The 22,586-nt window shown below is 31.3% G+C and overlaps 2 protein-coding genes across 2 annotated transcripts in view; one reads left to right on the forward strand and one right to left on the reverse strand.

The window, feature by feature from the left end:
* Positions 1-9,814, forward strand: part of LOC142332466 (uncharacterized) — a 22,949-nt gene extending 13,135 nt beyond the window's left edge. Inside the window, exon 2 of the mRNA XM_075378914.1 lies at positions 9,459-9,814. Coding sequence (XP_075235029.1) covers positions 9,459-9,814 — 356 coding nt within the window. The remainder of the gene's footprint in view (positions 1-9,458) is intronic.
* On the reverse strand, positions 8,086-22,586 carry LOC142332467 (endochitinase-like). The gene is made up of 3 exons (XM_075378915.1): positions 22,569-22,586; positions 17,389-17,602; positions 8,086-14,275 (listed from the first exon to the last, which is right to left on the reverse strand). The coding sequence occupies exon 2, from the start codon at positions 17,600-17,602 to the stop codon at positions 17,438-17,440; it is 165 nt and encodes a 54-aa protein (XP_075235030.1). The 5' UTR covers positions 22,569-22,586; the 3' UTR covers positions 8,086-14,275; positions 17,389-17,437.

Below are 22,586 nucleotides of genomic sequence, written 5' to 3' on the forward strand. Positions count from 1 at the left end.
AGAGATAGAGAGAGTGATACAGTGAGAGAGACAGAAGGAGGGAGAACGAGAGAGAGAGACATCGAGTGCGAAAGAGAGAGAAAGAGAGAGAGAGAGAGAGAGATAGTGACATACAGAGAGAGAGAGAGAGACAGAGTAAGAGTGTAAGACAGACAGAGAGAATGTGAGAGGCACATATATAGAGAGAGAGAGAGCGACAGAGACAGAGTAAGAGTGTGAGACAGACAGAGAGAAAGTGAGAGGCACATAGAGAGAGAGAAAGGCAGAGAGAGTGTGAGAGACAGTGGCAGAGACAAAGAGAGGCGAAAAAACAGAGAGTGAGAGAGAGAGAGAGAGAAAAAAACACAGAGAGAGAGAAAGAGAAAGACAGAGAGAGAGAGAGATAGACAGTGACAGACAGAGAGAGAGAGAGAGACAAAGAGGGATAGAGACAGACAGAGACAGCGACAGTGACACCGACACAGAGACAGGGAGAGAGAACGAGAGAGAGAAAAACACAGATAAAGACAAAGAGTGAGAGAGAAAGAGAGAGAGTGAGTCACTCTATCTCTGTCTCACTCTAGAGAGTGAGACAGAGATAGAGAGAGACAGACAGAGAGAGAAAGAGAGAGAGAGGCAGAGACAGAGAGAGCGTGGGAGACAGATAGAAAGTGACAGAGAGAGAGTGACAAAGAGGGATAGAGACAGAGAGAGAGACAGAGACAGAGAGATTGACAGAGAGAGAACAAGAGTGAGAAAAACACAGAGAGAGAAAGAGAAAGAGAGAGAGACAGATAAAAACAGAGAGAGAGGCAGATAGAGAAAGACAGAGAGTGAGAAAGACAGAGAGAGAGACAAAGAGAGATAGAATGATAATGAGAGACAGAGAGAGAGAGAGAAGATAGACAGATAGAAAGTGAAAGAGAGAGAGAGATAGCGAGAAGGAAAGGAAAAGACAGAGACAGCGTCACAGACAGAGACAAAGAGAGAGAGAGAGAGAGAGATATAGAGAGAGACACACACACACACACACACAGTGACAGAGAGTTAGAGAGACAGAGACAGATAAAGACAGAGATATAGGCAGAGAGAGATAGAGAGAGACACAGTGACAGAGAGTTAGAGAGACAGAGACAGATAAAGACAGAGATATAGGCAGAGAGAGAGTCAGAGTAAGAGAGTGAGTCAGAGAGAGATAGAGAGAGACACAGTGACAGAGAGTTAGAGAGAAAGAGACAGATAAAGACAGAGATATAGGCAGAGAAAGAGAGAGAGAGAGTCAGCGTAAGAGATTGAGTCAAAGAGAGGAAGAGAGAGAGAGTGTGTGAAAGAGAGACAGAGTGAGAGAGAGAGTCAGCGAGAAAGAAAGACAGAGAGAGAAAGACAGAGAAACAGCGATAGAGAGAGAGAAGGAAAGAGAAAGACAGAGACAGTGACAGAGTCACAGACGGAGAGAGAGACAGAGATACAGAGTGAGCGAGAGAGATTGACAGAGTGAGTCAGAGAAAAACATAGAGACAAAGAGAAGAGAGAGAGAGAACGAGAGAGAGTGAGAGACAGAGATAGGGAGAGAGAGAGACAAAGAGTGAGATAGACACACAAAGAGAAGAGAGAGAGAGAGAGAACGAGAGAGAGTGAGAGACAGAGATAGGGAGAGAGAGAGCGACAGAGAGAGAGAGAGAAAGAGACAACAACAGTGGCAGAGAGAGAGACAGTGATAGTGAGACAGAGAAAGAGTGACAGAGGGAGAGAGAGAGACAGACAGACAGAGTAAGAGTGTGAGAGAGAAAGAGACAGACAGAGAGAGAGCGAGAGACAGAGAGAAAGAGACAGACAGAGAGAATGTGAGAGGCACATATAGAGAGAGAGTGGCAGAGAGAGAGAGAGAAAGTGTGAGAGACAGAGGCAGAGACAAAGACAGTGACAGTAACACAGAGACAGGGAGAGAGAGAGAGTGAGAGAACAAGAGAGAGAAAAACACAGATAAAGACAAAGAGTGAGAGAGAGAGAGAGAGACAAAGAGAGAGAGTGAGAGCCACATAGAGAGAGAGACACACACACACAAAGAGAAGAGAGAGTGAGACAGAGATAGAGAGAGACAGACAGAGAGAGAGAAAGAGAGAGCGTGAGAGACACAGAGAGAAAGATAGAAAGTGACAGAGAGAGAGAGTGACAAAGTGGGATAGAGACAGAGTGAGAGAGAGAGACAGAGACAGAGAGAGAAATAGAGTGAGGCGAAAAGGCAGAGAGAGAGAGAGAGAGTGATTGACAGAGAGAGAACGAGAGAGAGAAAAACTCAGAGAGAGAAAGAGAAAGAGAGAGAAAGACAGAGACAGAGAGAGAGAGAGAGCGACAGAGAGAAAGGCAGAGAGTGAGAAAGACAGAGAGAGAGACAAAGAGAGATAGAGAGACAATGAGAGAGAGACAGAGAGAGCGTGAGAGGCAGACAGAGAGAGAGAGAAGATGGACAGATAGAAAATGAAAGAGAGAGAGAGAGAGAGCGAGAGAGAGAGAGAGACACACACAAAGAGAAGAGAGAGAGAGAATGAGAGAGAGTGATAGGGAGAGAGAGAGCGACAGAGAGAGAGAGAGAACGAGAGAGAGTGAGAGAAAGAGCGACAGAGGGAGAGAGAGACAGACAGATTAAGAGTGTGAGAGAGAAAGAGACAGACAGAGAGAGAGAGAGAGAGAAAGTGGGATACAGAGATAGAGAGATAGACAGAGTGAGACAGGTACAGAGACAGCGACAGAGACAGAAAGAGAGAAAGTGACAGACAGAGAGAAAGTGAGAGAGAGACACACACACAAAGAGAGAGAGATAGAGAGAGACAGACAGAGAGAGAAAAATAGAGAGAGGCGAAAAGACAGAGAGAGAGTGATTGACAGAGAGAGAACGAGAGAAAGAAAAACACAGAGAGAGAGAAAGACAGAGACAAAGAGCGAGTAAGAGAGAGAGATTGAGAGAGAGAGACAGCGATAGAGGCAGAGAGACAGAGAGATAGTGACAGACAGAGAGAGAGAGAGAAAGAGTGTGAGAAAGACAGAGAGAGAATGAGAGGCACATAGAGAGAGAGTGATAGTCAGACCGAGACAGAGACACAGAAAGGCAAAGAGAGAGAGAGAGAGAGACAGAGTTAGGGATTGACATAGAGAGAGGGTGAGACAGAGAGAGAGATAGTGATAGGGGGATAGTGATAGTGATAGAGAGTTAGAGAGACAAAGAGAGAGAGACAGAGTGATAGAGAGGGAGAGAGTGCAAGACAGAAAGAGAAACAGAGATAGGCGAAATGACAGAGAGAGAGAGAGAGAGAGATAGATAGATAGAGACAGAGGCTGAGAGAGCGAGAGAAAGAGTGTGAGACAGACGGAGAGAGAGAGAGACAATTAATTCCTCAAGAGAATGCATTTTTGTTTTGTATACAATATTTTTCATCCATCCCCAGATGCGTTTCCAGATTATCGCGTTTCACGGAACTATATTCTGAATATGAACGAAATCAGACCATAAATATGTTTTTTTTTTTTAAATATCACGACCCCACAATCACCTAGCAAATCCATGTTTCCCAAAAATATCCCCTTTCACGAAAGTAATATATATTCTGAATATGAACCAAATTGGATCATAAATATTTTTTTTTTGAAATATCATGACTTTAACACCACCTAGTAGGTGGTGTCTTGCAAAAATATCTTGTTTCATGTAATAATTATTATTTTGAATATGAGCCATACCGGACCATAAATAATTTTTTTTTTATATATCACGACCGCATTACCATTTAGCAGATCCATGTTTTGCAAAAATATTTCGTTTCACGTAACTAATATATATTCTGAATATGAACCACATCTGACCATAAATACATTTTTTTTATATATCATGACCCCACCACCACCTAGGAGGTCCATGTTTTGCAAAAATATCTCGTTTCATGTAACTAATATATATTCTGAATATGGACCACATCTGACCATAAATATTTTTTTTAAATATCGCAACGCCACCACCATATAGCAGGTCCATGTTTTTCAAAAATATCACGTTTCAAATAACTAATATATATTATGAATATGAACCAAATCGGACCATAAAAAATAATTATATTTTAAATTTAAAATATAATTATTTTTTAAAAAAATTTTAAATTTAAAAAAAATTTTAAATTTAAAATATAATATTTTAATTTTTTTTAAAAATATGACGGCCCCACAATCATGTTTGATGCCAAAACTTAAAGGTGTTAGATCAGGCGATCTTTGCGGCAAGGAATGTTGACTTGCTCGACCGATCCATTTCTCAGAGAATTACTTTAGTGTGTGGAATCGGCACAAGAGAAGCAGAGAGACGTACCACTGTGCTGGAAGTATACTTTGTGTCTCAATGCTAGAGGAACATCTTCAAGCAAATGTGGCAATTCTTCTTGAAGAAAGTACAAGTAGACCTTAGGATTTATGCGGCTAGATAATATGAACGGTCCAAACCGCTGATTGTAGGAGAAAATACATTGATACTAAATAAGTGTTGAAAATTTCCTTCCACCGTTACATGAGGATTTACTTCTTGTCATGTAATGATTTAAACACCGACATAGTATTGCGCATTGTTGATCGGCTGTTGTTATTTTATTGCCAGCTTTGAAATAATAATTTTTCAAATAATTTATTGTATTTCTGTCATTAATAAAAAAATTATTATCTAATGAATTTTTATTTATTTTATTAAATAATAAACGAAGAATTGTATAATTTCCAGTTTTTTTTAATAGTAAATTTTGATTTTTCAAATTTTTCCAAATTAAAAGTAACACATACACGTTTTATGTGTTTATAACCCATTACAAAGTTATTATATGTCAAACATAAAAAACAGCATCTTTTAACCCCAATTTATTGGTTTTCACCAAATAGACTAAACTTTTTTGTATTTAATATGTTTCAAATCTAATTTTGTTTAAAGTTAAAACAAAATATTTAAATTATAAGTGTACCTAACTACACGATCAGTTTTGTACAAGATTATAATGTAAAACAAAGCAATTTCTCATAAAAAAAATTTCACCAAAATCTACTCTTGCATCACACTGAGTAAAGAAACTGATCGTGTAGAGAAAAGAACGTTACACTGAGACTGTGTACAGATGTTAAGCAGAGATCACTTTCATAATGATACAAGAAAAAATATTTAAATACCTTTTAAATGTAATTTACGTCATTTCATCAGAAAACACACATTTTTATTTTAAGTATAATACAGATTTACTCCTTAGATGTTGCTATCATAAATTTGTTGATCTATTCTTCAATCTCTACCAACAAAACATTGACACACTTGCTCCATCTCTTGTATATTTGAACACAAATACCTTTTTAGCAGTTATTAAAGTATTCTGATTATTTTTATTTTATTTTAAGGTCTCGCTTAAAATTTAGCCGATGAAATTTATATACCTTTCTTTTTCTTTTTTATTATAATTTCTCATGCATTCATCGGTTAATACATTTTTAGTTAATTTATTATGTTCATAAAATTTTTTTACCGTAGCTAAAAACAGTAATAAATTTATAATTTGCAATGTTGTCGAAACAGTAGTATATACTGAAATGAATATAAGTCTTGCTGAAATTGAAAACAAACACCCACATGAGATTTTCATTATTAATCGATCAAATAAAAAAATTAATCTCTTATTCTGATCGGTGTACAGTAATAGATTATTTTCATTAACGTCAAGAACGATTAAGTTTATTACTCTGCTGATAAAAAAAAATTCCCAAGCATTAGACCCGATGAATCGAGATAAAACCTTGATCTAAATAGAATGGGACAATCCAGCCAGAATTAATTCTAAGATAAAAAAATAGAAGCCATTAGACTCCATATTAATTATTTAATGTATAAACTTGAGAAATGATAAGAAAAAATGTGAAAATACTAAATATAAGAAACGATTATAAAATAATTTACAATTCAGGTGTTAATGAATACTACTTGAGTAGAAGACTTTGTGTTTCCTGTTTAGCCTCTGGGAGTTACCATTCAGGTATTACTTCAGAGGATGATATGTATGAGTGTAGTCCTGTACAGTCTCAGTTTGACCGCTCCTGAGTTGTGTGGTTAATTGAAACCCAACCGCCAAAGAATACCAGTATCCACAATCCAGTATTCAAATCTATATAAAAATAACCGCTTTTACTAGGACTTGAATGCTGGAACTCTCAACTTCCAAATCAGCTGATTTGGGAAGACATGTTCACCACTAGACCGACCCGGTGGGTTACTTGAGTAGAAGATTAGAAAAAATAATTCTAACCTTGAACAAATGCAAGAAATGAACATTTAAAAATTGTTTTAAACGCTTACAAAAAATTTAAATTCTTTAAGACTGTTTAAAAATTCATTAACTGTGTAATATTGTTTCTGTAAAATAAAAACCTTTCGTTATGTTTTATAAATAAATTGGTGGGAAGATAGTTTAAATAGTTCAGCAATTCACTAAAAATGGCAACAGAGACGTAAGACTCTTTCTTATAAGCTGAGGTATTGTGAAAATTTACCTGTAAAATGTTCTTTTGTCTGGTTTGGAAATTGTTATTTTTTATTAACAAGCGATTTTTTTTTCTGTTAGTGACTGATTTCATAATTATAAACACAAGTATTAGTTAACATTTTTAATTTTCTAAATACACAATCCATATTTATAGCCATTTTTTATTTTGAATACTCAAGTTTTTGAGGGAGCCCTAAGAAATGACATTACACTTCAGAGAGTAATATACATAAATATTTATATATGTTTAATAATGATGATAAACTCAGTATTCTACTAAGGTACTTCAAGTATAACAATACAGTTTCATTTTTTTAACTAACAAAATCAATTTGTTCATTCCAAGCAAATTATTCATCTAATAAAATAGCCAGAAAGGAGATGCTGTTACTGTACGAGACTCAAAAATCCTGTTATTAGGTGATGGAAAAATTATGCAATCAGCAATGTTAATCAAAAATACTGTCATGATGTTCTTAACAGCTGAACTCTTGTTCTTCCAATCCACGCTCTATTTTTTTTTATTCCACTTAATAATGGTGAATCCACATCTCATCATAGGTTAGAATACTGTCAAAAAGCATCACCTCCTGGGCGAAACCATTGTTTCAGTTCTGGGCATATGCAAAGTGTTGTCTCCTTATGGTGGTCTATCGACTCTTTTGGAAACCATCTTCTGTTTGTTTTACGGTATGTGCTTTTAGGCAGTCCTTATATTCACAATTATATACCAGTATATAACTGTGAATATATACATAAATTTTTAAATGTTAACTTACCCTTAATTTATATTTATGAATGTGTAGTCTTGTTAAAAAGAATAGTAACTTATCGTTTACCTTATTGTTTCTATCAAAAAACGACCGCAAAACCTTTTTCCTCTTTACGTATTTAACTCAATACTTGGGCTTACAAGAAAGGGCCTTATTATGCTTCTTATTCCATATCTAATAAATTATCTATCTATTAAAAAAATCTTCTGACTAATTTATTTAAAATACAAGTAAAAAATCTTATCTTACAGAAACAATATTACTCTGTTGATGAATTTTTAAATAATACTAATTTAGAAATTGAAAAAACCCTGAATCTTCTGTAACTGTTAAACTTGCACATAAACATGTGCTACAATAATCTTCATTAATGCCTTTTGATTTTTGAATTATTTGGCTATTATCTTTTGTATTTAATATCTTCATACATTTTACAAAACATAATTTCATGATTTTATATTGTACGTAAATAAATAATATGGACTTTAATCGCTTCTAATTTTTATTTTCTAATCGTGCATTTTGTGATGCTACTCTGATTGCATGTAATTATACAATAAATTATTTATAATAATTATAATTAAAATAATCATTAGCAGAGGATGTGGGGTGATGAGACATATAAGGATGTGGAAGACACAGGATGTGTATTTATTAAGAATTCTCGTTTTCTTAATAAATTTATTACCTGTTGCAAGCAACATATTTGAAAAATTAATATATGTATATCGTATCAAACATGTTAATCACAGAATATAATTAAAGTTAGAAGAGTAAGCCAGTCAAAAAGTAAAATAAATCTTTATTATCCTCAAATAACACAGTTACAATTAAACAAGATAGAAAACTCAGCCGATTATTTCAAGTACATAACCTAATCTTTATTTGTAACGTAAACCTAATCTTCATTTATAATTATAACATTCAAAACATAAATTATTTTAAATCTACATTTGATTCGATAAAAAATAAAAAGACATTTCAATCCTATTTTCTCCTGTATGCATCATCTTCAGTAATATTTTGTCTCTATATTTTAGTATAAATATATATTATTCTGATTTGATTATAAGATAAAAAATTACGCTAAGCAAACCGTGTTTTTCATGGTACTGAATTAAGGAGAATTTATATACACAGTATTATGAAGTATAGTAACACTGAAATAAATTTCAACTCTTAAAATGAGATTCAGCAAATGGTTTTACCTAAAAAAAAAAAATTTTTGGTTAAAAACCTACCGCATCCCAAGGTCCCCTCCTCTTCAGGGCCAATTCAAAAATGTTTAAAGGAAAGGTTAGAGTTGTAATACGTTATTCTAATAGGTAACTCTTAACTAAAATGGTGGTCATTTAATGTTTTTTCAGTTATGTACAAAAGTAACTCTTAAACAGCAGTTATTATTATTTTTTTAATACCGGTAGCATGTCATTTTAATAATTAAATACGAATGTTTTAACACGATTTGAAATGTGCTGTTGTATGAGAAAATAAATGAAATTCAAAATTAAAGAGAAAGAGATGAGTTCATGGGAAATTAGAGTTGTTTTAGAGGATACATATTAACAATATCTGTAATCAAACAAACAAGAAGAGTAATAAATGTAGGCGGGTTAAAATGGTACACTACTTGTAGAAGAGGTGTGAATAAAGGAGATGAGGCGATGGTACTCACGCAGCAGCTCTTTCTTATGTAATACAACAACTGTCAGTTCCAGTTTTATTTTGAAAATAAAATTATTGGATTATCTTAGACAATTATTTTTTTATTACTTTTATTTTGAAAAAATTGCATACTTTTATAATATTAACAATGTTAATTCTACCCTACTGACATTTGTGTGTGTCTGTCTGTCTGTAGTGTGTCCGTCCCGCTTAGGTTAGCACATAAAACACCAGTAGTGCGAGTGATGTCATTCCATACAAAAAGTAATAATGTGCTCAGATAACAGGCACTGGAATGTATAGATCGCTAGCGGAAAATCCCGATTCGTTAGTAGATGTCCCGTGGTGGTCAAGTGTATACTTGTTATATTATTATATATTTATTACTTGCACTTGTTATTATTTATACTTGTAATATATATTTATTTCTTTAACCAAAATATACGCAATACATATGTTATTAATATATTTTTTAAATTATGTTTTGCAGTTAAAGAAGAATTCGACGGTCATGTGTTTAAGAAATTTGAGCATAAAGATGGTTTATGCGATGGAATGAGATTTACTGTTAGAAGAATGGAGAATAATGTTTTAAAGTGCAAAATTTCGACTGGAGGTAAGCAAGGAGAAACAATGTTTATTCCAAGAATAACTTTGATCGATGAGAGTACAAAAGGGTTTTCATTGAAGAGACTTGTTTCCTCTGCAATTAGCTTTTTGTATGAAAAAAGTTTTGAATTGGTCGGTATTGATTTGAGAGGAGAAATTTTTGGGCATGGACAGTTGTTTGTTGCGTTATCAAGAGTAAAAAGCATGGAGTGGAATGAAAGTGAAATTGTCTTCTGAGCGTAGAAATAAACGAGTGAAAATGTTGTTTTTAAAGAAATTTTGGATGGTCTAGACCGATAAGTGGAACAGTGAATTTTTTATTGAAAAGAAGAGTTTATTAAATACGATAAAAGAATTTCAAGGTTTTTTGTTTGTATGTTCATTAATAAATTTAAATTATACTATATAATATCATTTCATAACTTATCCTTTATGATTTTTTTTCTCTGAGCCCCCTTCAAAAAAAAAATTCAAATTCCGACGCCTATCCCTCACTTTTTCTGTTTAGTCTCTGGAACCACCTTAAGTAATAACTTCAGAGGATGAATGAGGATGATATGTATGAATGTAAATGATGTATATTCTTGTACAGTCTCAGGTCGACCGTTCCTGAGATGTGTGGTTAATTGAAACTGAACTGCCATAGAATAGCAGCACCATCTAGTATTCAAATCAAAATAAAAGTAACTACCTTCACTAAGAACCAATCTAAACCAGATTTAATCGGGAAGATTTCCTGATATATTTTTGCTTTCAATTTTCATCATTCAAAAAATATTTTTCACACAAGATGTACAGTTTTGAACACCTAATAGTCTCATTCCAAGACATCGCCTGCCAAGGGAACCCACCCTAGTTTCAGAGGGCATGCCATAGGCACACCGGGATAAGCTACTAATATAAATTAAAATAATTAAATTAATAAATAGCACACATAATAAATAATAGACTTAATAGAGACCGACTTAAGACTTATAGACCGACTTAATAGAGAAGGAGATGAAATCTGGCAGAAAATAGTGATACATTTTCTGTCATAAGTTGGTTATTTGTCAATCGATTTTCAAAACTAAGGTGTCATTTTGTTCTAAAAAAAATGTTTAGCATTTTCTTAAGAACACATAATATGATAAAAATTTACACGGTCACCGTTAACATTAATATAGTGAAATACTAAAATAATATAAATAAATAATTAATAAAATGAAATATTTTATTTATTAGAATGTTGTTAAAAATGTGTGTGTATCATCCTCATTCATCCTCTGAAGTTATTGTTCACTTCTCAATCCGATTTTCATATATAAATTTATTAATAAATACAAAATGACGGAGAGAAGGAAAATCGAAGGGAAATTAACATTTTTCCTTAAGAAACTTCCTGTTCACTTTTACACCTAGAATCTGTAATGTATAAGCCTACCGTTTTAGATACACACCTGTTTACAATTGGCAATTCTTCAGAATGTCTTAACATCACTCCCAAGTGCAAAATAAAATTCATTTCACAACAGAAATTCTATGAATACCTTTAAACAGTATCAGAAATAAGTTAAATTAATTAATATTTTTAATAATTTTTTTATTTTAATTTCTGCTGACACAGGGGGAACCCGATGGGTTAAGTCCTACAGGATAATTTACAGAGAGGTAATCAGTCAACTCCCATGGATCTTGGGTCAATTGATGTGCTGCTTAATGGCAGTTTTGGTTGCTCCAGGGGTGCTTAAATAAAATTAAGGGAGAAAAAAGGGAATGATGGTATTGTGAAGCCGTTGTTTTTCACATATATTTATGTTTTATTTACTTTTTAAATTTTAATATCGGGGTCCTTTGCATCCTGTAAGTATGTTCAGTGTTTGTGTCTAAATTTTCTGTCTTGTTTAGTTTGGTGTTTTTAAATAAAATGTAAGGGCCCTTTCCGCCCTTACATATGACAAACCTGATTGTGATTTAATCCCTATTTTAAAGAGTGTGATGAGGGCTAATGACTGTAGCAGTTGATGCTCATATAACCAAAAAAATAATAATAATATCCTCGAGATAAGATTTTATTAATATTATTTTTAAATTTAATAATAAACATAAAATGGGTATAATTCGTATTAAAATAATCAGAAGTACAAAATTTTTTATATTTTAATTTATTATTCAGGAAAAATCACAATATTTAATTAAACAAAAGCTATGAAAATTTTAACATCTTTTTTTTAAATAATAGATTTTTTTTGTACAGATATTATATGTTAATCACTTTAAAACTGTTATATTATTGTGAATTAAAATAGCATAAAATTATAGAATAAATAGTAACTTATACCTGTGATTTCAATTCAATTTGTATAAGTATTTTATTATAAATAAAAATAAATAAGCTATATTAATTATTATTTATAATTTATACCTCCAAGACAGATGTCAACAACTATAGAAGTATTTCATTGTTGCCAGTGACTTATAAAATACTGTGAAAATGTTATTGAATAGATTAGAACCCCAAATAGATCACATATAGAAGGGTGTGAAGAAGGATTTAAAAAAGGACGATCATATTCAGAATAAATACAAAGTCTGATCGATTCTAAAATATTACGTATCCAGAAACAAACCTTTCTTATATCTTTTACAAAATTTCAGAAAGCGTATGATTTTGTGGACATTTTTCAAATTTTGAGAGAATATGAGTTGACCAGAAAAATTTGAACCTCATTAAACTCACTCTTACAAACACATTCTCTAAATTTAAAATTACAGCAAATATAGGCAAACCTTTCCTGGTCAAAAAAGGGCTGAGACGAGGTGATGAACTATCACCAAACCTATTTAAACTGGTTTTGAACAAAATAAAGAAAATCTTTTGTGAGATGGATGATTTGAGTGCAAAGATCAGATACAAAAACCGAAACATCAAAATAGGATGCCTATTTTTTGTTGAAAACCTATATAAATAATTATAATATTATAGTAATATTTTACATTCACAATAATATTTTATACAATGATATTTATTTAATACAAACATTTTTATTATTTATGTATAAATGGCAATTTTTTAATATATTTTTTAATTTTTGTTAATGTTTTTAACATATTGAAATGCCATACAAAAATATAAGCTAAAACAATCATTTTGTTATATTTTGGTTAAAACTATACCTTTCAATCCCCATGCACAACAAACAGCTTTTGTCATAATGCATTTCATTTTGTAACACAAATCAATAAATATTAATACATATCAATTAGTTCTGTTTTATCAATCTATCCAACCACCCCAAGGGGCCTGCACCATATCAATGATCAACTGCAACGATATCAATCTGTAGTTAAAATAAACATAACAATTACTTAACAATTACATAACAATTACAATTATATATATATATATATATATTTTGTATATTACAATAGAAAATTATAAGAAACTTTTATCATATTCGCTGTTATATGTCATTACGGCCTGCTTATTATAATAACTTTTAAAAAAATTATCCAAGTATAACTGTTCAATATTACCAAAAGATGTCAAAGTAATTGTAAGCGGTTAAAACCATGTCAATATAAAAACACCATTACATGTATGTATACATACATATATATATATTTTTTTTATCTGAAATGGAATATTAATAGTTTCAACAAAAAAAAATCTGTATGACACCATAATTATTAAAATTAGTAATAACATACAAAATAATATACAAATATATCAGAATAAATTGTGAAGATATAAATCACATTTAAAGTTTATGATCATAAAAATGTTATATTTAAAAGAAATTAACAAAAAATGACCAGTAATTTACCATCAATTTATTTAAAAGATTTATTAAATATACCAAAGCGATACAAGAATATTAAGTATGTTGGCAATGAATCTTTGCAGATGATCTACTAAAAATATCAATTGTCAATTTACAGAAAAACTTTGTAATTAAAATAAACATTTTTATATAAATAGGGAATACAAGTAAAGTAATCAGCAACAGATTGTCATTATTAAACCAGAACCAAATATCTAGAAAAAAAAGGAAAAACATTAAGAATAATTTTTAAATTATTAAGCAAATAAAAACAAACACGGGAAAGAATTACAATAAAGGAATCAACACTTTTAAATCAACAAATTATTTTATAAACAAAAAATAAAGAAACAATTATTTGTTATTATAAAAGGAAATAAGTAAAGTAATTACAGTAAAAAAAGCAGTAAAGTAATCATAATAACTTTTTAAACCAAATAACATTACTTGACATAAAATACAAAACATTAAAAAAAAATTGCATAATTAAAACAGAAGTATTAATAGTATTTATAAATTAAAGATAATAATTATTAGGTACAGTATAAAATAATGGCCAATCATAAATAAAATTCAAAAAAGGTAGACCGAACAAACAATTGTACCAGTGTAAAGTAAATAGAAAATGAGCTCATTGTAAAAAAAATAGGAAAACTTAATGTTATTATAATAATTATTTTATCTCCCCTTAGCAGGTAGTGTTGCTTGAGTATGATGCATGCAGCCTTCTACATTTTCTGCCCAATCACAGACATTTTCAGGGTGAACAAAAAATTTTATGGGAATAGCATATGATGTTTTCTTTCACCTACACACATATAGTACAAAGTGCAATCTGCTTTATCTGGGTGGTATGATATTTAATCGTCTTCCTCTTCACATGACACTGCATTTCCTGTGGAAAAAATATATTCATTATAATCTTAGTTCTCTGAAGAAAAATATTAAAATTTTTAGAGATTTTGCTGGTTTCGCAGCTTAAAAAAGGAAATTATATCATATTTTCCTGATGTATACTATCTTTTCCATTCTTTTTTATGATTATGATACACATACAGCAACAACTGAGATAAAGAAGACACTGTCAGACTAACTTTCTCTGATAATAATGATGTTCACTATACACAATGGCCAGTCCCCACAGTAAACAGAGTGAAAATGTAATGTGTAGTACTGAACATCACCGGTATTTTTTTTAGACAAATGCAAAAGTATATTCATTTAAGTAAAGAAGGCACAGGAAAATCCCTAATAAGCCCATCGTGAAATACTAGGTGTATTTTTGAGTACGGCTATATATGTCATTTTGTGAGTGACTTGTGACACACATTAAGTTGCCTATTACAATAACAATACTCACACATAAATGAAATAGTTACTCCTAGATCGTAAAATGCTTTTGGATTTAGCAGAAATATAATTATTTTATCTAAACGTTTTTTTAAATTTAAACTACAGTCCAACTCTTGTTCAGATCGGTTGAGTCCAACTCAACTGATCTGAAATTTGCTTTCTCTGTAAGTATATGAAGAGAAAGAAGCAGGCCGGTAGACAATATAATAGTTGCTAAACAACTATAGAACAGGGAATAGAAACGTTGAAGGAAATTGATATACTCCGATAGGTTTGTGAACTTGCATTGCTCCATCCATCTCTCAGCAATTATCTAAAAGGTATGTGGCCCCCTGTGTGGCCTTGTAGTATTTGTTGATGAAGGTGTTGACAGGTCTTGAAAATCTCAATAATCGGTTTGGAAGGATGAATATTTTTGTGTTTTATATAGGTATGTAGAATGCTGTCATGAGCAGAATGTCTGTCGTGTTATTTTGGTATGTCTACATTTAGAAGATTCATAGAGAAGATTGTGTTGCATCCAGTTGCTTTTAAGATAATATCTACAATTGTAATTAAAAGAAACAAGTAAATAATCACACTTAAATACAATTAGTGTTTGAGTATGGCTTAAAGGACTGTAATTCATTACTGCTAGTAAAGAATATAAAAAGCTAATATAAAAAGTAATTATCTTAAATTTCAAATTTATTGTACCTTTTTATCACAAATAATAGAAAATTCACTTTCATTTGTTTTAAATAAATACTGATTACAAATACAAAACAAATACAATTTACTTAAAAATTACATTACGTTAGGGATACAGGCACAATTAAAATTAGGCACTTACATCAGTTCAAAAAGTAAAAAAACAGTAACATGTAAGGGGTTCAAATCGATTAAGAGTTCTACTTTTAGCTAGCTACTTGAACCTGAGGTAGTAGCATCGCAAATCAATATCAGGAATATTATCTACTCACTCAAGTAAAGGATTACCACCACTTAACCCTCCAGTGGGGGGTCTGGGTGAATGGTTTATAATGCAGTCAGATAATTCCACAGGGCGTACAATTTTAGGAATGGATGACTGGTTTGCTTAATAAAGAAAGGTTAAATTTGTTTTCAGGTAGCTGTTTAATACGTAAAGAATAGAGATTAGTTGAGGCATACATCTGAGCTGAGGTTGCTGATCACTAATACGCAGAACCCATCCTAGGTACCATAATTTCTCAGGAAATGAAAGTGAAAACTCAGTGTCCACAGAGAAGCTTGAAATACTCCTACTGATGGGGCTGTTTTTCTTATTATGTGGTCCACTACAGATAGATGGACTAGATTTTAAATTATTCAGTCTCTTCATCGATCCTGGATCCATTCTTCCCTTGGGGTGTCTAATGGGTTTTATCTTTATCTGATTTCTAACTGGGTCTGTGCTGTGGATATGGACACTTTAGATAAATGTAAGTGGTATATTCTCAAAAATACAAACAAGGGAAAAAGAATGCATTGTGAAACAAGTACTAGGAAAACTGAAACTGTTAACAATGTTGATTTCTTTTAACAGAGTAACAGTATTTAAAATAACACCGAATTTCAAATAATTTGTAAAAGTGGAGATGTTAAGGGAATGAAGATTTATTGTATTCCAGAAGATGAAGGAAAAGTAATAAAAGATTAAGAATAAAAAAGTCTATAAGAAATAAAACAAATGGAGCTTTACAATTACATAAATTTAAAGTTATTGTGAGATTGAACTACATAAATAAAATTACTGTGAATAAGTTTTCACATATAAATAATAAAATATGAGGGAAATTTATTGTAATTAATGGACAATGAAAAACATCACTTATATTTTTTTATATTCCTCAACAGCTGAAGTCTGTTACATATCAAAATCCCATTTTGATTTATAACAATATTTTTGATAAAGTGAAAAATACAATGGAAAAACATTTCTTTCTTTTCCTAGTATGCCTGCCTGGTGTTGGATGCTCATTCTTGAGATGTTTGTACGTTACTAATTTTCATGAACGATTTGGATTTCATGTAAGGTCGCTTACAACCGATGAGATTATTTATTCATCTTCTAAGCAACAGCAGTTTTATACTCACTTACAGTCTCTTAGTGATATCTGAATTTTATAGTGAATAAAAAATGCCAAGCCTTATTCAAATTTAAATTTTGTGACAGCCACTCTGGCAAACTAACAGATATTAAGTTATGGCAGCTAATGGACATCCTCAGTAAAGAATCATTTATTTAACTACAGATGTGCGAGCAGAAATTTAGTGGAAAAAAATTCAGTTGATATTTATAAACTGACATTAATAACTCTACATAATGATTATAGAGATTATATTATTTTTATATATTAGATAATGAGATTGTTATTAAAAATGTGTCAATTCTAAACATACAGAATGAGGAGGATATGGTTTCTTTAATAATTATTTAACCGTGTTGCAAAAAGTAAAGGTTATTTGGATACTCAAAATTCACAAAAACAATTTATATTCTACTCCACAGTTAAACTAATTTCATACAGCTTGGAACAATAAGATAATTCTTACATTAAGTAAGTAAATTAAACTAGCAAATTAAAAATTGGTTATCGTTATACAGAATGTATACAGTATAATTTATTATTTTATTTTTGGTAAAGAACTTACGATCTTTAGTTGTATAACCACCACCACCACCAACAGGATTAGAAGTTTCCTAAGGACCATCATATTCCAATTTTACTGTGTAACCATCTAATTCTTGTCCCATTGCATTCATTAATGGGAAGAATTTTCCTGTTCCACAAGACCCTCTGAAGTCTTCCATAACTAAAGACCAAACCATGATACCTCCAAATCCTTCTTCTTTTAACCAAGCCATCTACAAATGAAAAAAATAAATATAATTAGTAATAGTTATTTATACCTTAAAAAAACTGCATCTTGTAAAAATCTGTAGTTCTTTTTGATGTTTACTGCAGCAGTAAACAGCTTAATCACTTTACATATTGGCTGCCAACTCTGTAGGATTTATGAAGCCTCCTGTGTGTTCTTAAATTCTGAGTCTGTTGTGTATGGAGTTTCACTATTGTTTAAAACTCTCCTCCATTCAATCGTCACCCATTTAGCATGTTTATTTTATTTTAAATACACACAATATGAAATTTACTTCATTATCTAAAGTTGTATTAAGAGATTTTTATTTTTGTAATATAGTAATTTGTTCAGTTTGGATTTTTCATATAACTCAGCCGATAAATTTTTTCTTTCATTTAACTATTTTTAGTGTAAGGTGATACACAATAGGCATAGATTTACAAATAACTTATATAGGCCACTGCTATTGAAAAAAAAAAGTGCTTTATTGACAAGGCAAAAGTAAGTTAAATTTATCAAATGAATTTACTTCACAGTAAATAATAATAATAAAAATTGAATAATTCATTCAATGGAATAAATGATAGATTTGCATAAAATTCATGTAATAATTTATTTAATTTAATGGAATTTACAACTACATAAATTCAGACGTTTGGCTACCTCTGTTATATCCATTGAATTACAGACCGTGATCATTAATTTGCAGTATCATTATAACAACATTTATATTACACAAGTAAATGCAATTTTACCCATCATGCCTGATAAAGGCATTTGAGGTTCTTTATAGATTGTTGGTGTATTTCTTTGTCATGCCATTATGAATCTTGAAGTACAAAACTCTCAGTTTCTATTTCCTGAGCAAAAATTCTTTATTTAACAACAAACTTGTTCATTAATATTTTATTAAGCGACTTGCAAAAATAAAAATGATACAATATTTGAATCTTTGAGGATAAGCCTACAGTCACAAATTAAGCTTTTTATATGGAAAAATTATTATTAAAATATCTTTAATCCACTGGCAAACAGTTAAAAAAATAATTGAAGAATGAAAATATATATAAATATAAAATATTGCAATTTATGATATATTAATAAAAATAATTCGAGAAAAACTATTATTGCATTTAATGTAAAGTTATTTTATTTTAAGATGAAGAAAATTAAGGTTCTTTATTTTTTTGTTGATTATACTTCAATTAGATTTTAACAATTGCTGTTTGTACAACAGCAATATTTGTGGATAAAAAACGTTTAATTTTATTCATATAAATTTATCTTTCAAATAATTCAGTAATTTATTAAAGACTAGTCGGAACCTGGACCCCCAAGGCCAAGGTAAAACTTCGACCCAAATCAGGCCCTCCCAGGGCTGCAGTGCTCGCCATTCCTGTGTTACAGAGGGACGGCGCCTTGAACACCCAAAGAGTTAACTTAACTTCGGTCGCCATTCCTGTCTACCTAGAAGGCTACGCTCCCCTGGACCTGCGCACTGTTCATTATCCTCATTATTGTGAGAATAATACTGATAAATAACAAATATTCAGACCTATATACTGTTAATACTGATAAATAACAAAAAAATATAGAAACCTGAAAAATACAGAAAAACAGTAGCCTTCGGAACCACCGTAAAGACTTCACAGGATGATGGGTTTGAAGTGTAGTCTTGTACAGTCTCAGGTCGACCATTCCTGAGAATTGTGGTTAATTGAAACCCAAGAACACCGGTATCCACGGTCTAGTACTCAAATCCGTATAAAAGTAACTGCCTTTACTAGAATTTGAACGTTAGAACAGTCGACTTCCAAATCAGCTCATTTACGATGGAGAGTTAACCACTAGACCGATTCGGAGGGTTAGAATAACAGTAGCTAAGGTAACTAAAGTACATACACTTTTGATGACGAAAAATTCATAACTTATTTCTTTGCCATAATAATGAAGTAAAAGAACTAATATATTTTTTTTCCGTAATGAATATCTTTTATTTACAACTTCACACTCCTTGGGGGTGAAGAAATAATACATATATTAATGTTCAAGGGAGCAAGAGCCTCAGTCTGTGGCTTAAAACCTTCCCTGGTGTAATACGAATGTATCCTGAAAATTTGAAAGCAATCGATCGGTTGGTTCTTCGAGATTTTTCGAAATGAAATACATAAAAAACCTTCTCAGTTATGCCAAGAAACATGTGTAAAAATTTGGTTGCATTTGATCGAGTGGTTTTTTGTTTATCCCGAACAAACAAAGCCCTTTTTCATCTTTATGTAATAGGTATACGAGATCTAAAATAACGAGACAATTTTTTTGACAACCACTTTAAAGTTACTAGTAAACATATGGTTATTATATGACCAACTGATTTATATTAGGTATTAATATTTTTAGAATATTGATGTCACGTGAGACGTAAACAAACTTTTTGTGAAATGAGTTTTTATTGTGCGTTACAAAAATGAGTGATACTAATTATGAGCAACGTTTTGTGTTAAACTCGGTTAGAATGCTATTGAAACTTTTTCAAAATTGAAAAGAGCGTATGGAGATGGCGCTCTTGACATGAGCCCCAGTTTTTAGGTGGTTTAAAGCATTTTCAGATGGCCGGGAATCAGTTGCGGTCGATCCACGCTCTGGAAGACCGTTAACATCAAAAAGTGACGACAATGTTAGGCGAATCAGAGACTTGATACGGTACGACCGGTGATTAACTGTCAGAATGATTGCAGAACAATTGAATTTGAACCGTACCGCAATTTATCAAATTTTGACAAACGAATCGGATATGAAAAAAGTTTGTGCAAAATCGGTCCCAAAAAACCTCACTGATGAACAGAAAAATACAGGGTGGAAGTGTGCAGGAATTTTCTAAGGCTAATCGAAACTAATTCAATTTCAATTGAGGGGATAATGTATTGTGACATAATGTTGTAGGGGTTGAGAATGAAAATATTTTTACTATTTTGTCCACTGTGCAAAAAACTGAATTTAATTTTCCAGGTTCAGTTACAAAATTTTTATAATCTCCTAGTTTTCAGGGAATAATCTTTTGCCTTTATCGTCTATAATCGTACAATAATGTTTCCAACTGATTTTTCATAATATTAAGAGATAATTTTGTTATTTATTTTACTTATTTTTCACTACGGCTGTTGATATTAAAGTATTGGAAAGAATGTTTAAAGATTTTAAAACCAAATACAAAAAAAAAATATGTAGACAAAGAGTTCAAAAGTAAATCAGTAATATAAAAATGCTGTCAAGTCTATATGAGCAAAATATAAATATCAGGGAATTGAAGGAATTAAAAGCCGTTCTAGCGGAGCAAAAAAAAAATCACTAGAGATTACTGAAACAGAAAAATTTGATCCTCTATGAAATTGAAAAAACTGAAAATTAAGGCATAAAAAATTCTACATGATATTATTCAGCAGTATTAAATGGTAAAATGCCAGTTCAAGTGTCTGTGGATAATTTAAATTATATAAAAAATATAGGGTGATTATTTTGATAAGGCAAACTGTAATGCTATTTTCAAGAGTATACAAAAAAATGAAAATTCTCTGGAACACAAATAAATTGGAGGGAACCAGGATTTTTGTTACGGAAGAGTGCAATAAGGAAGCAAATATGATGAGAAAGAAGGTAATTAAGATATAAGTTAGGCAGCAGGAATCAAACAAAACAGTAAAATGAGAGGGAACAACTTCTTTAGAACATAGAAAACTGCATTATACAGAACTATTGAAGGTACATGAAGAATATATACAAGAGAAGAATCAGAAGAGGGAGCAAGGAAGCGATCAGCAAGAGTTTTAAATTATATTAAGAAACACAAGATCATCAAGCAGAACAATTTTATGATGATAAAGCATGTTTTATAACATCTTAGAATACGGAGGAGTTTTGCAATATACTGTATTTAATTTCACTACTAATGAAACAATGTGCATTCCACTAAAACATGAAATAATTTGTTTTTTAAAAACTTTCTAATTTCTGTGGTAGTAAAGTATTCTGTGACCCAATATGACTGATACATTATGACCAAAAAAATAAATTATATATATAAATAAACAAATGGGTAACGTAAATAGGAATATGTCAATTTTTGGTTAAAAAAGTTTCATAACAGAAACCAATAATTAGTATAACAAATTTATGGCTAATATAAATTACTTTTCAGGTAAGCCAGTTTGATATTATATATGTGTATTTCTATTAGTAGTAATGTTGGATTAGATCTAATGCATTGTAATGGTAGTATTAAAAACAGTTCCTAAGCAAAAATATTAATACCTACTTTCCAAATCAGAATGATTGGATGAATTTATGACCGATAACATATCCCAAATCGGTTTTGTAATTACTGTATTATAAATATCACCATTTAAAAAAAAACGCACACAACTAATACAATAAAATAAACTAATAAATGAAACTTTTACATAACATAATAGTCTCATAAACACACCAAACTTTAAACGCAAAGTAAACACTGAAATGTAGAATACTGGAATGGACACTGTCTATGCCCAACGTAAGCGGAAAACGAACGTGAGACAAATAGATTTAGAGGTATAGTTTTCATTGTGTCGCACATTGCAGCATTGTACCTAACGTACCGTCCTTTCAGAAAGTGATTCCATAAAACTTAATTGTAGTTGATATTAAGTGATAAAATCTCATAATTCTATTTAATTAATCGAAAAATTTCAATGCTTATGAATATTAAATAAATGTTGAGTTAATCATTGTATCATATAAATGCTTTTATAAAAACTTTCTACAATAACTTGAATTAGAAAGATAACTTGTGATTTGTGATGAGAGATTTCGTCACAAACTTTTTGAACGGACTGTTAACAAAGATACCTCTAAATCAGCTGTCTTTGTTGGCACGGATTTCTAACGCTATAGCCTATTCCAGTATTTCTACATTTCAGTGAACGTAAACGACTTACATAACCTGAATATACACG

This window comes from Lycorma delicatula, chromosome 11 (genome assembly GCF_047948215.1).
Source record: "Lycorma delicatula isolate Av1 chromosome 11, ASM4794821v1, whole genome shotgun sequence".
Classification (NCBI taxonomy): Eukaryota; Metazoa; Arthropoda; class Insecta; order Hemiptera; family Fulgoridae; genus Lycorma; species Lycorma delicatula.

What these genes read in the sequence shown, in the direction of transcription:
- LOC142332467 (XM_075378915.1), bottom strand. Translation starts at nt 17,602, where the DNA reads ATGGCTTGGTTAAAAGAAGAAGGATTTGGAGGTATCATGGTTTGGTCT.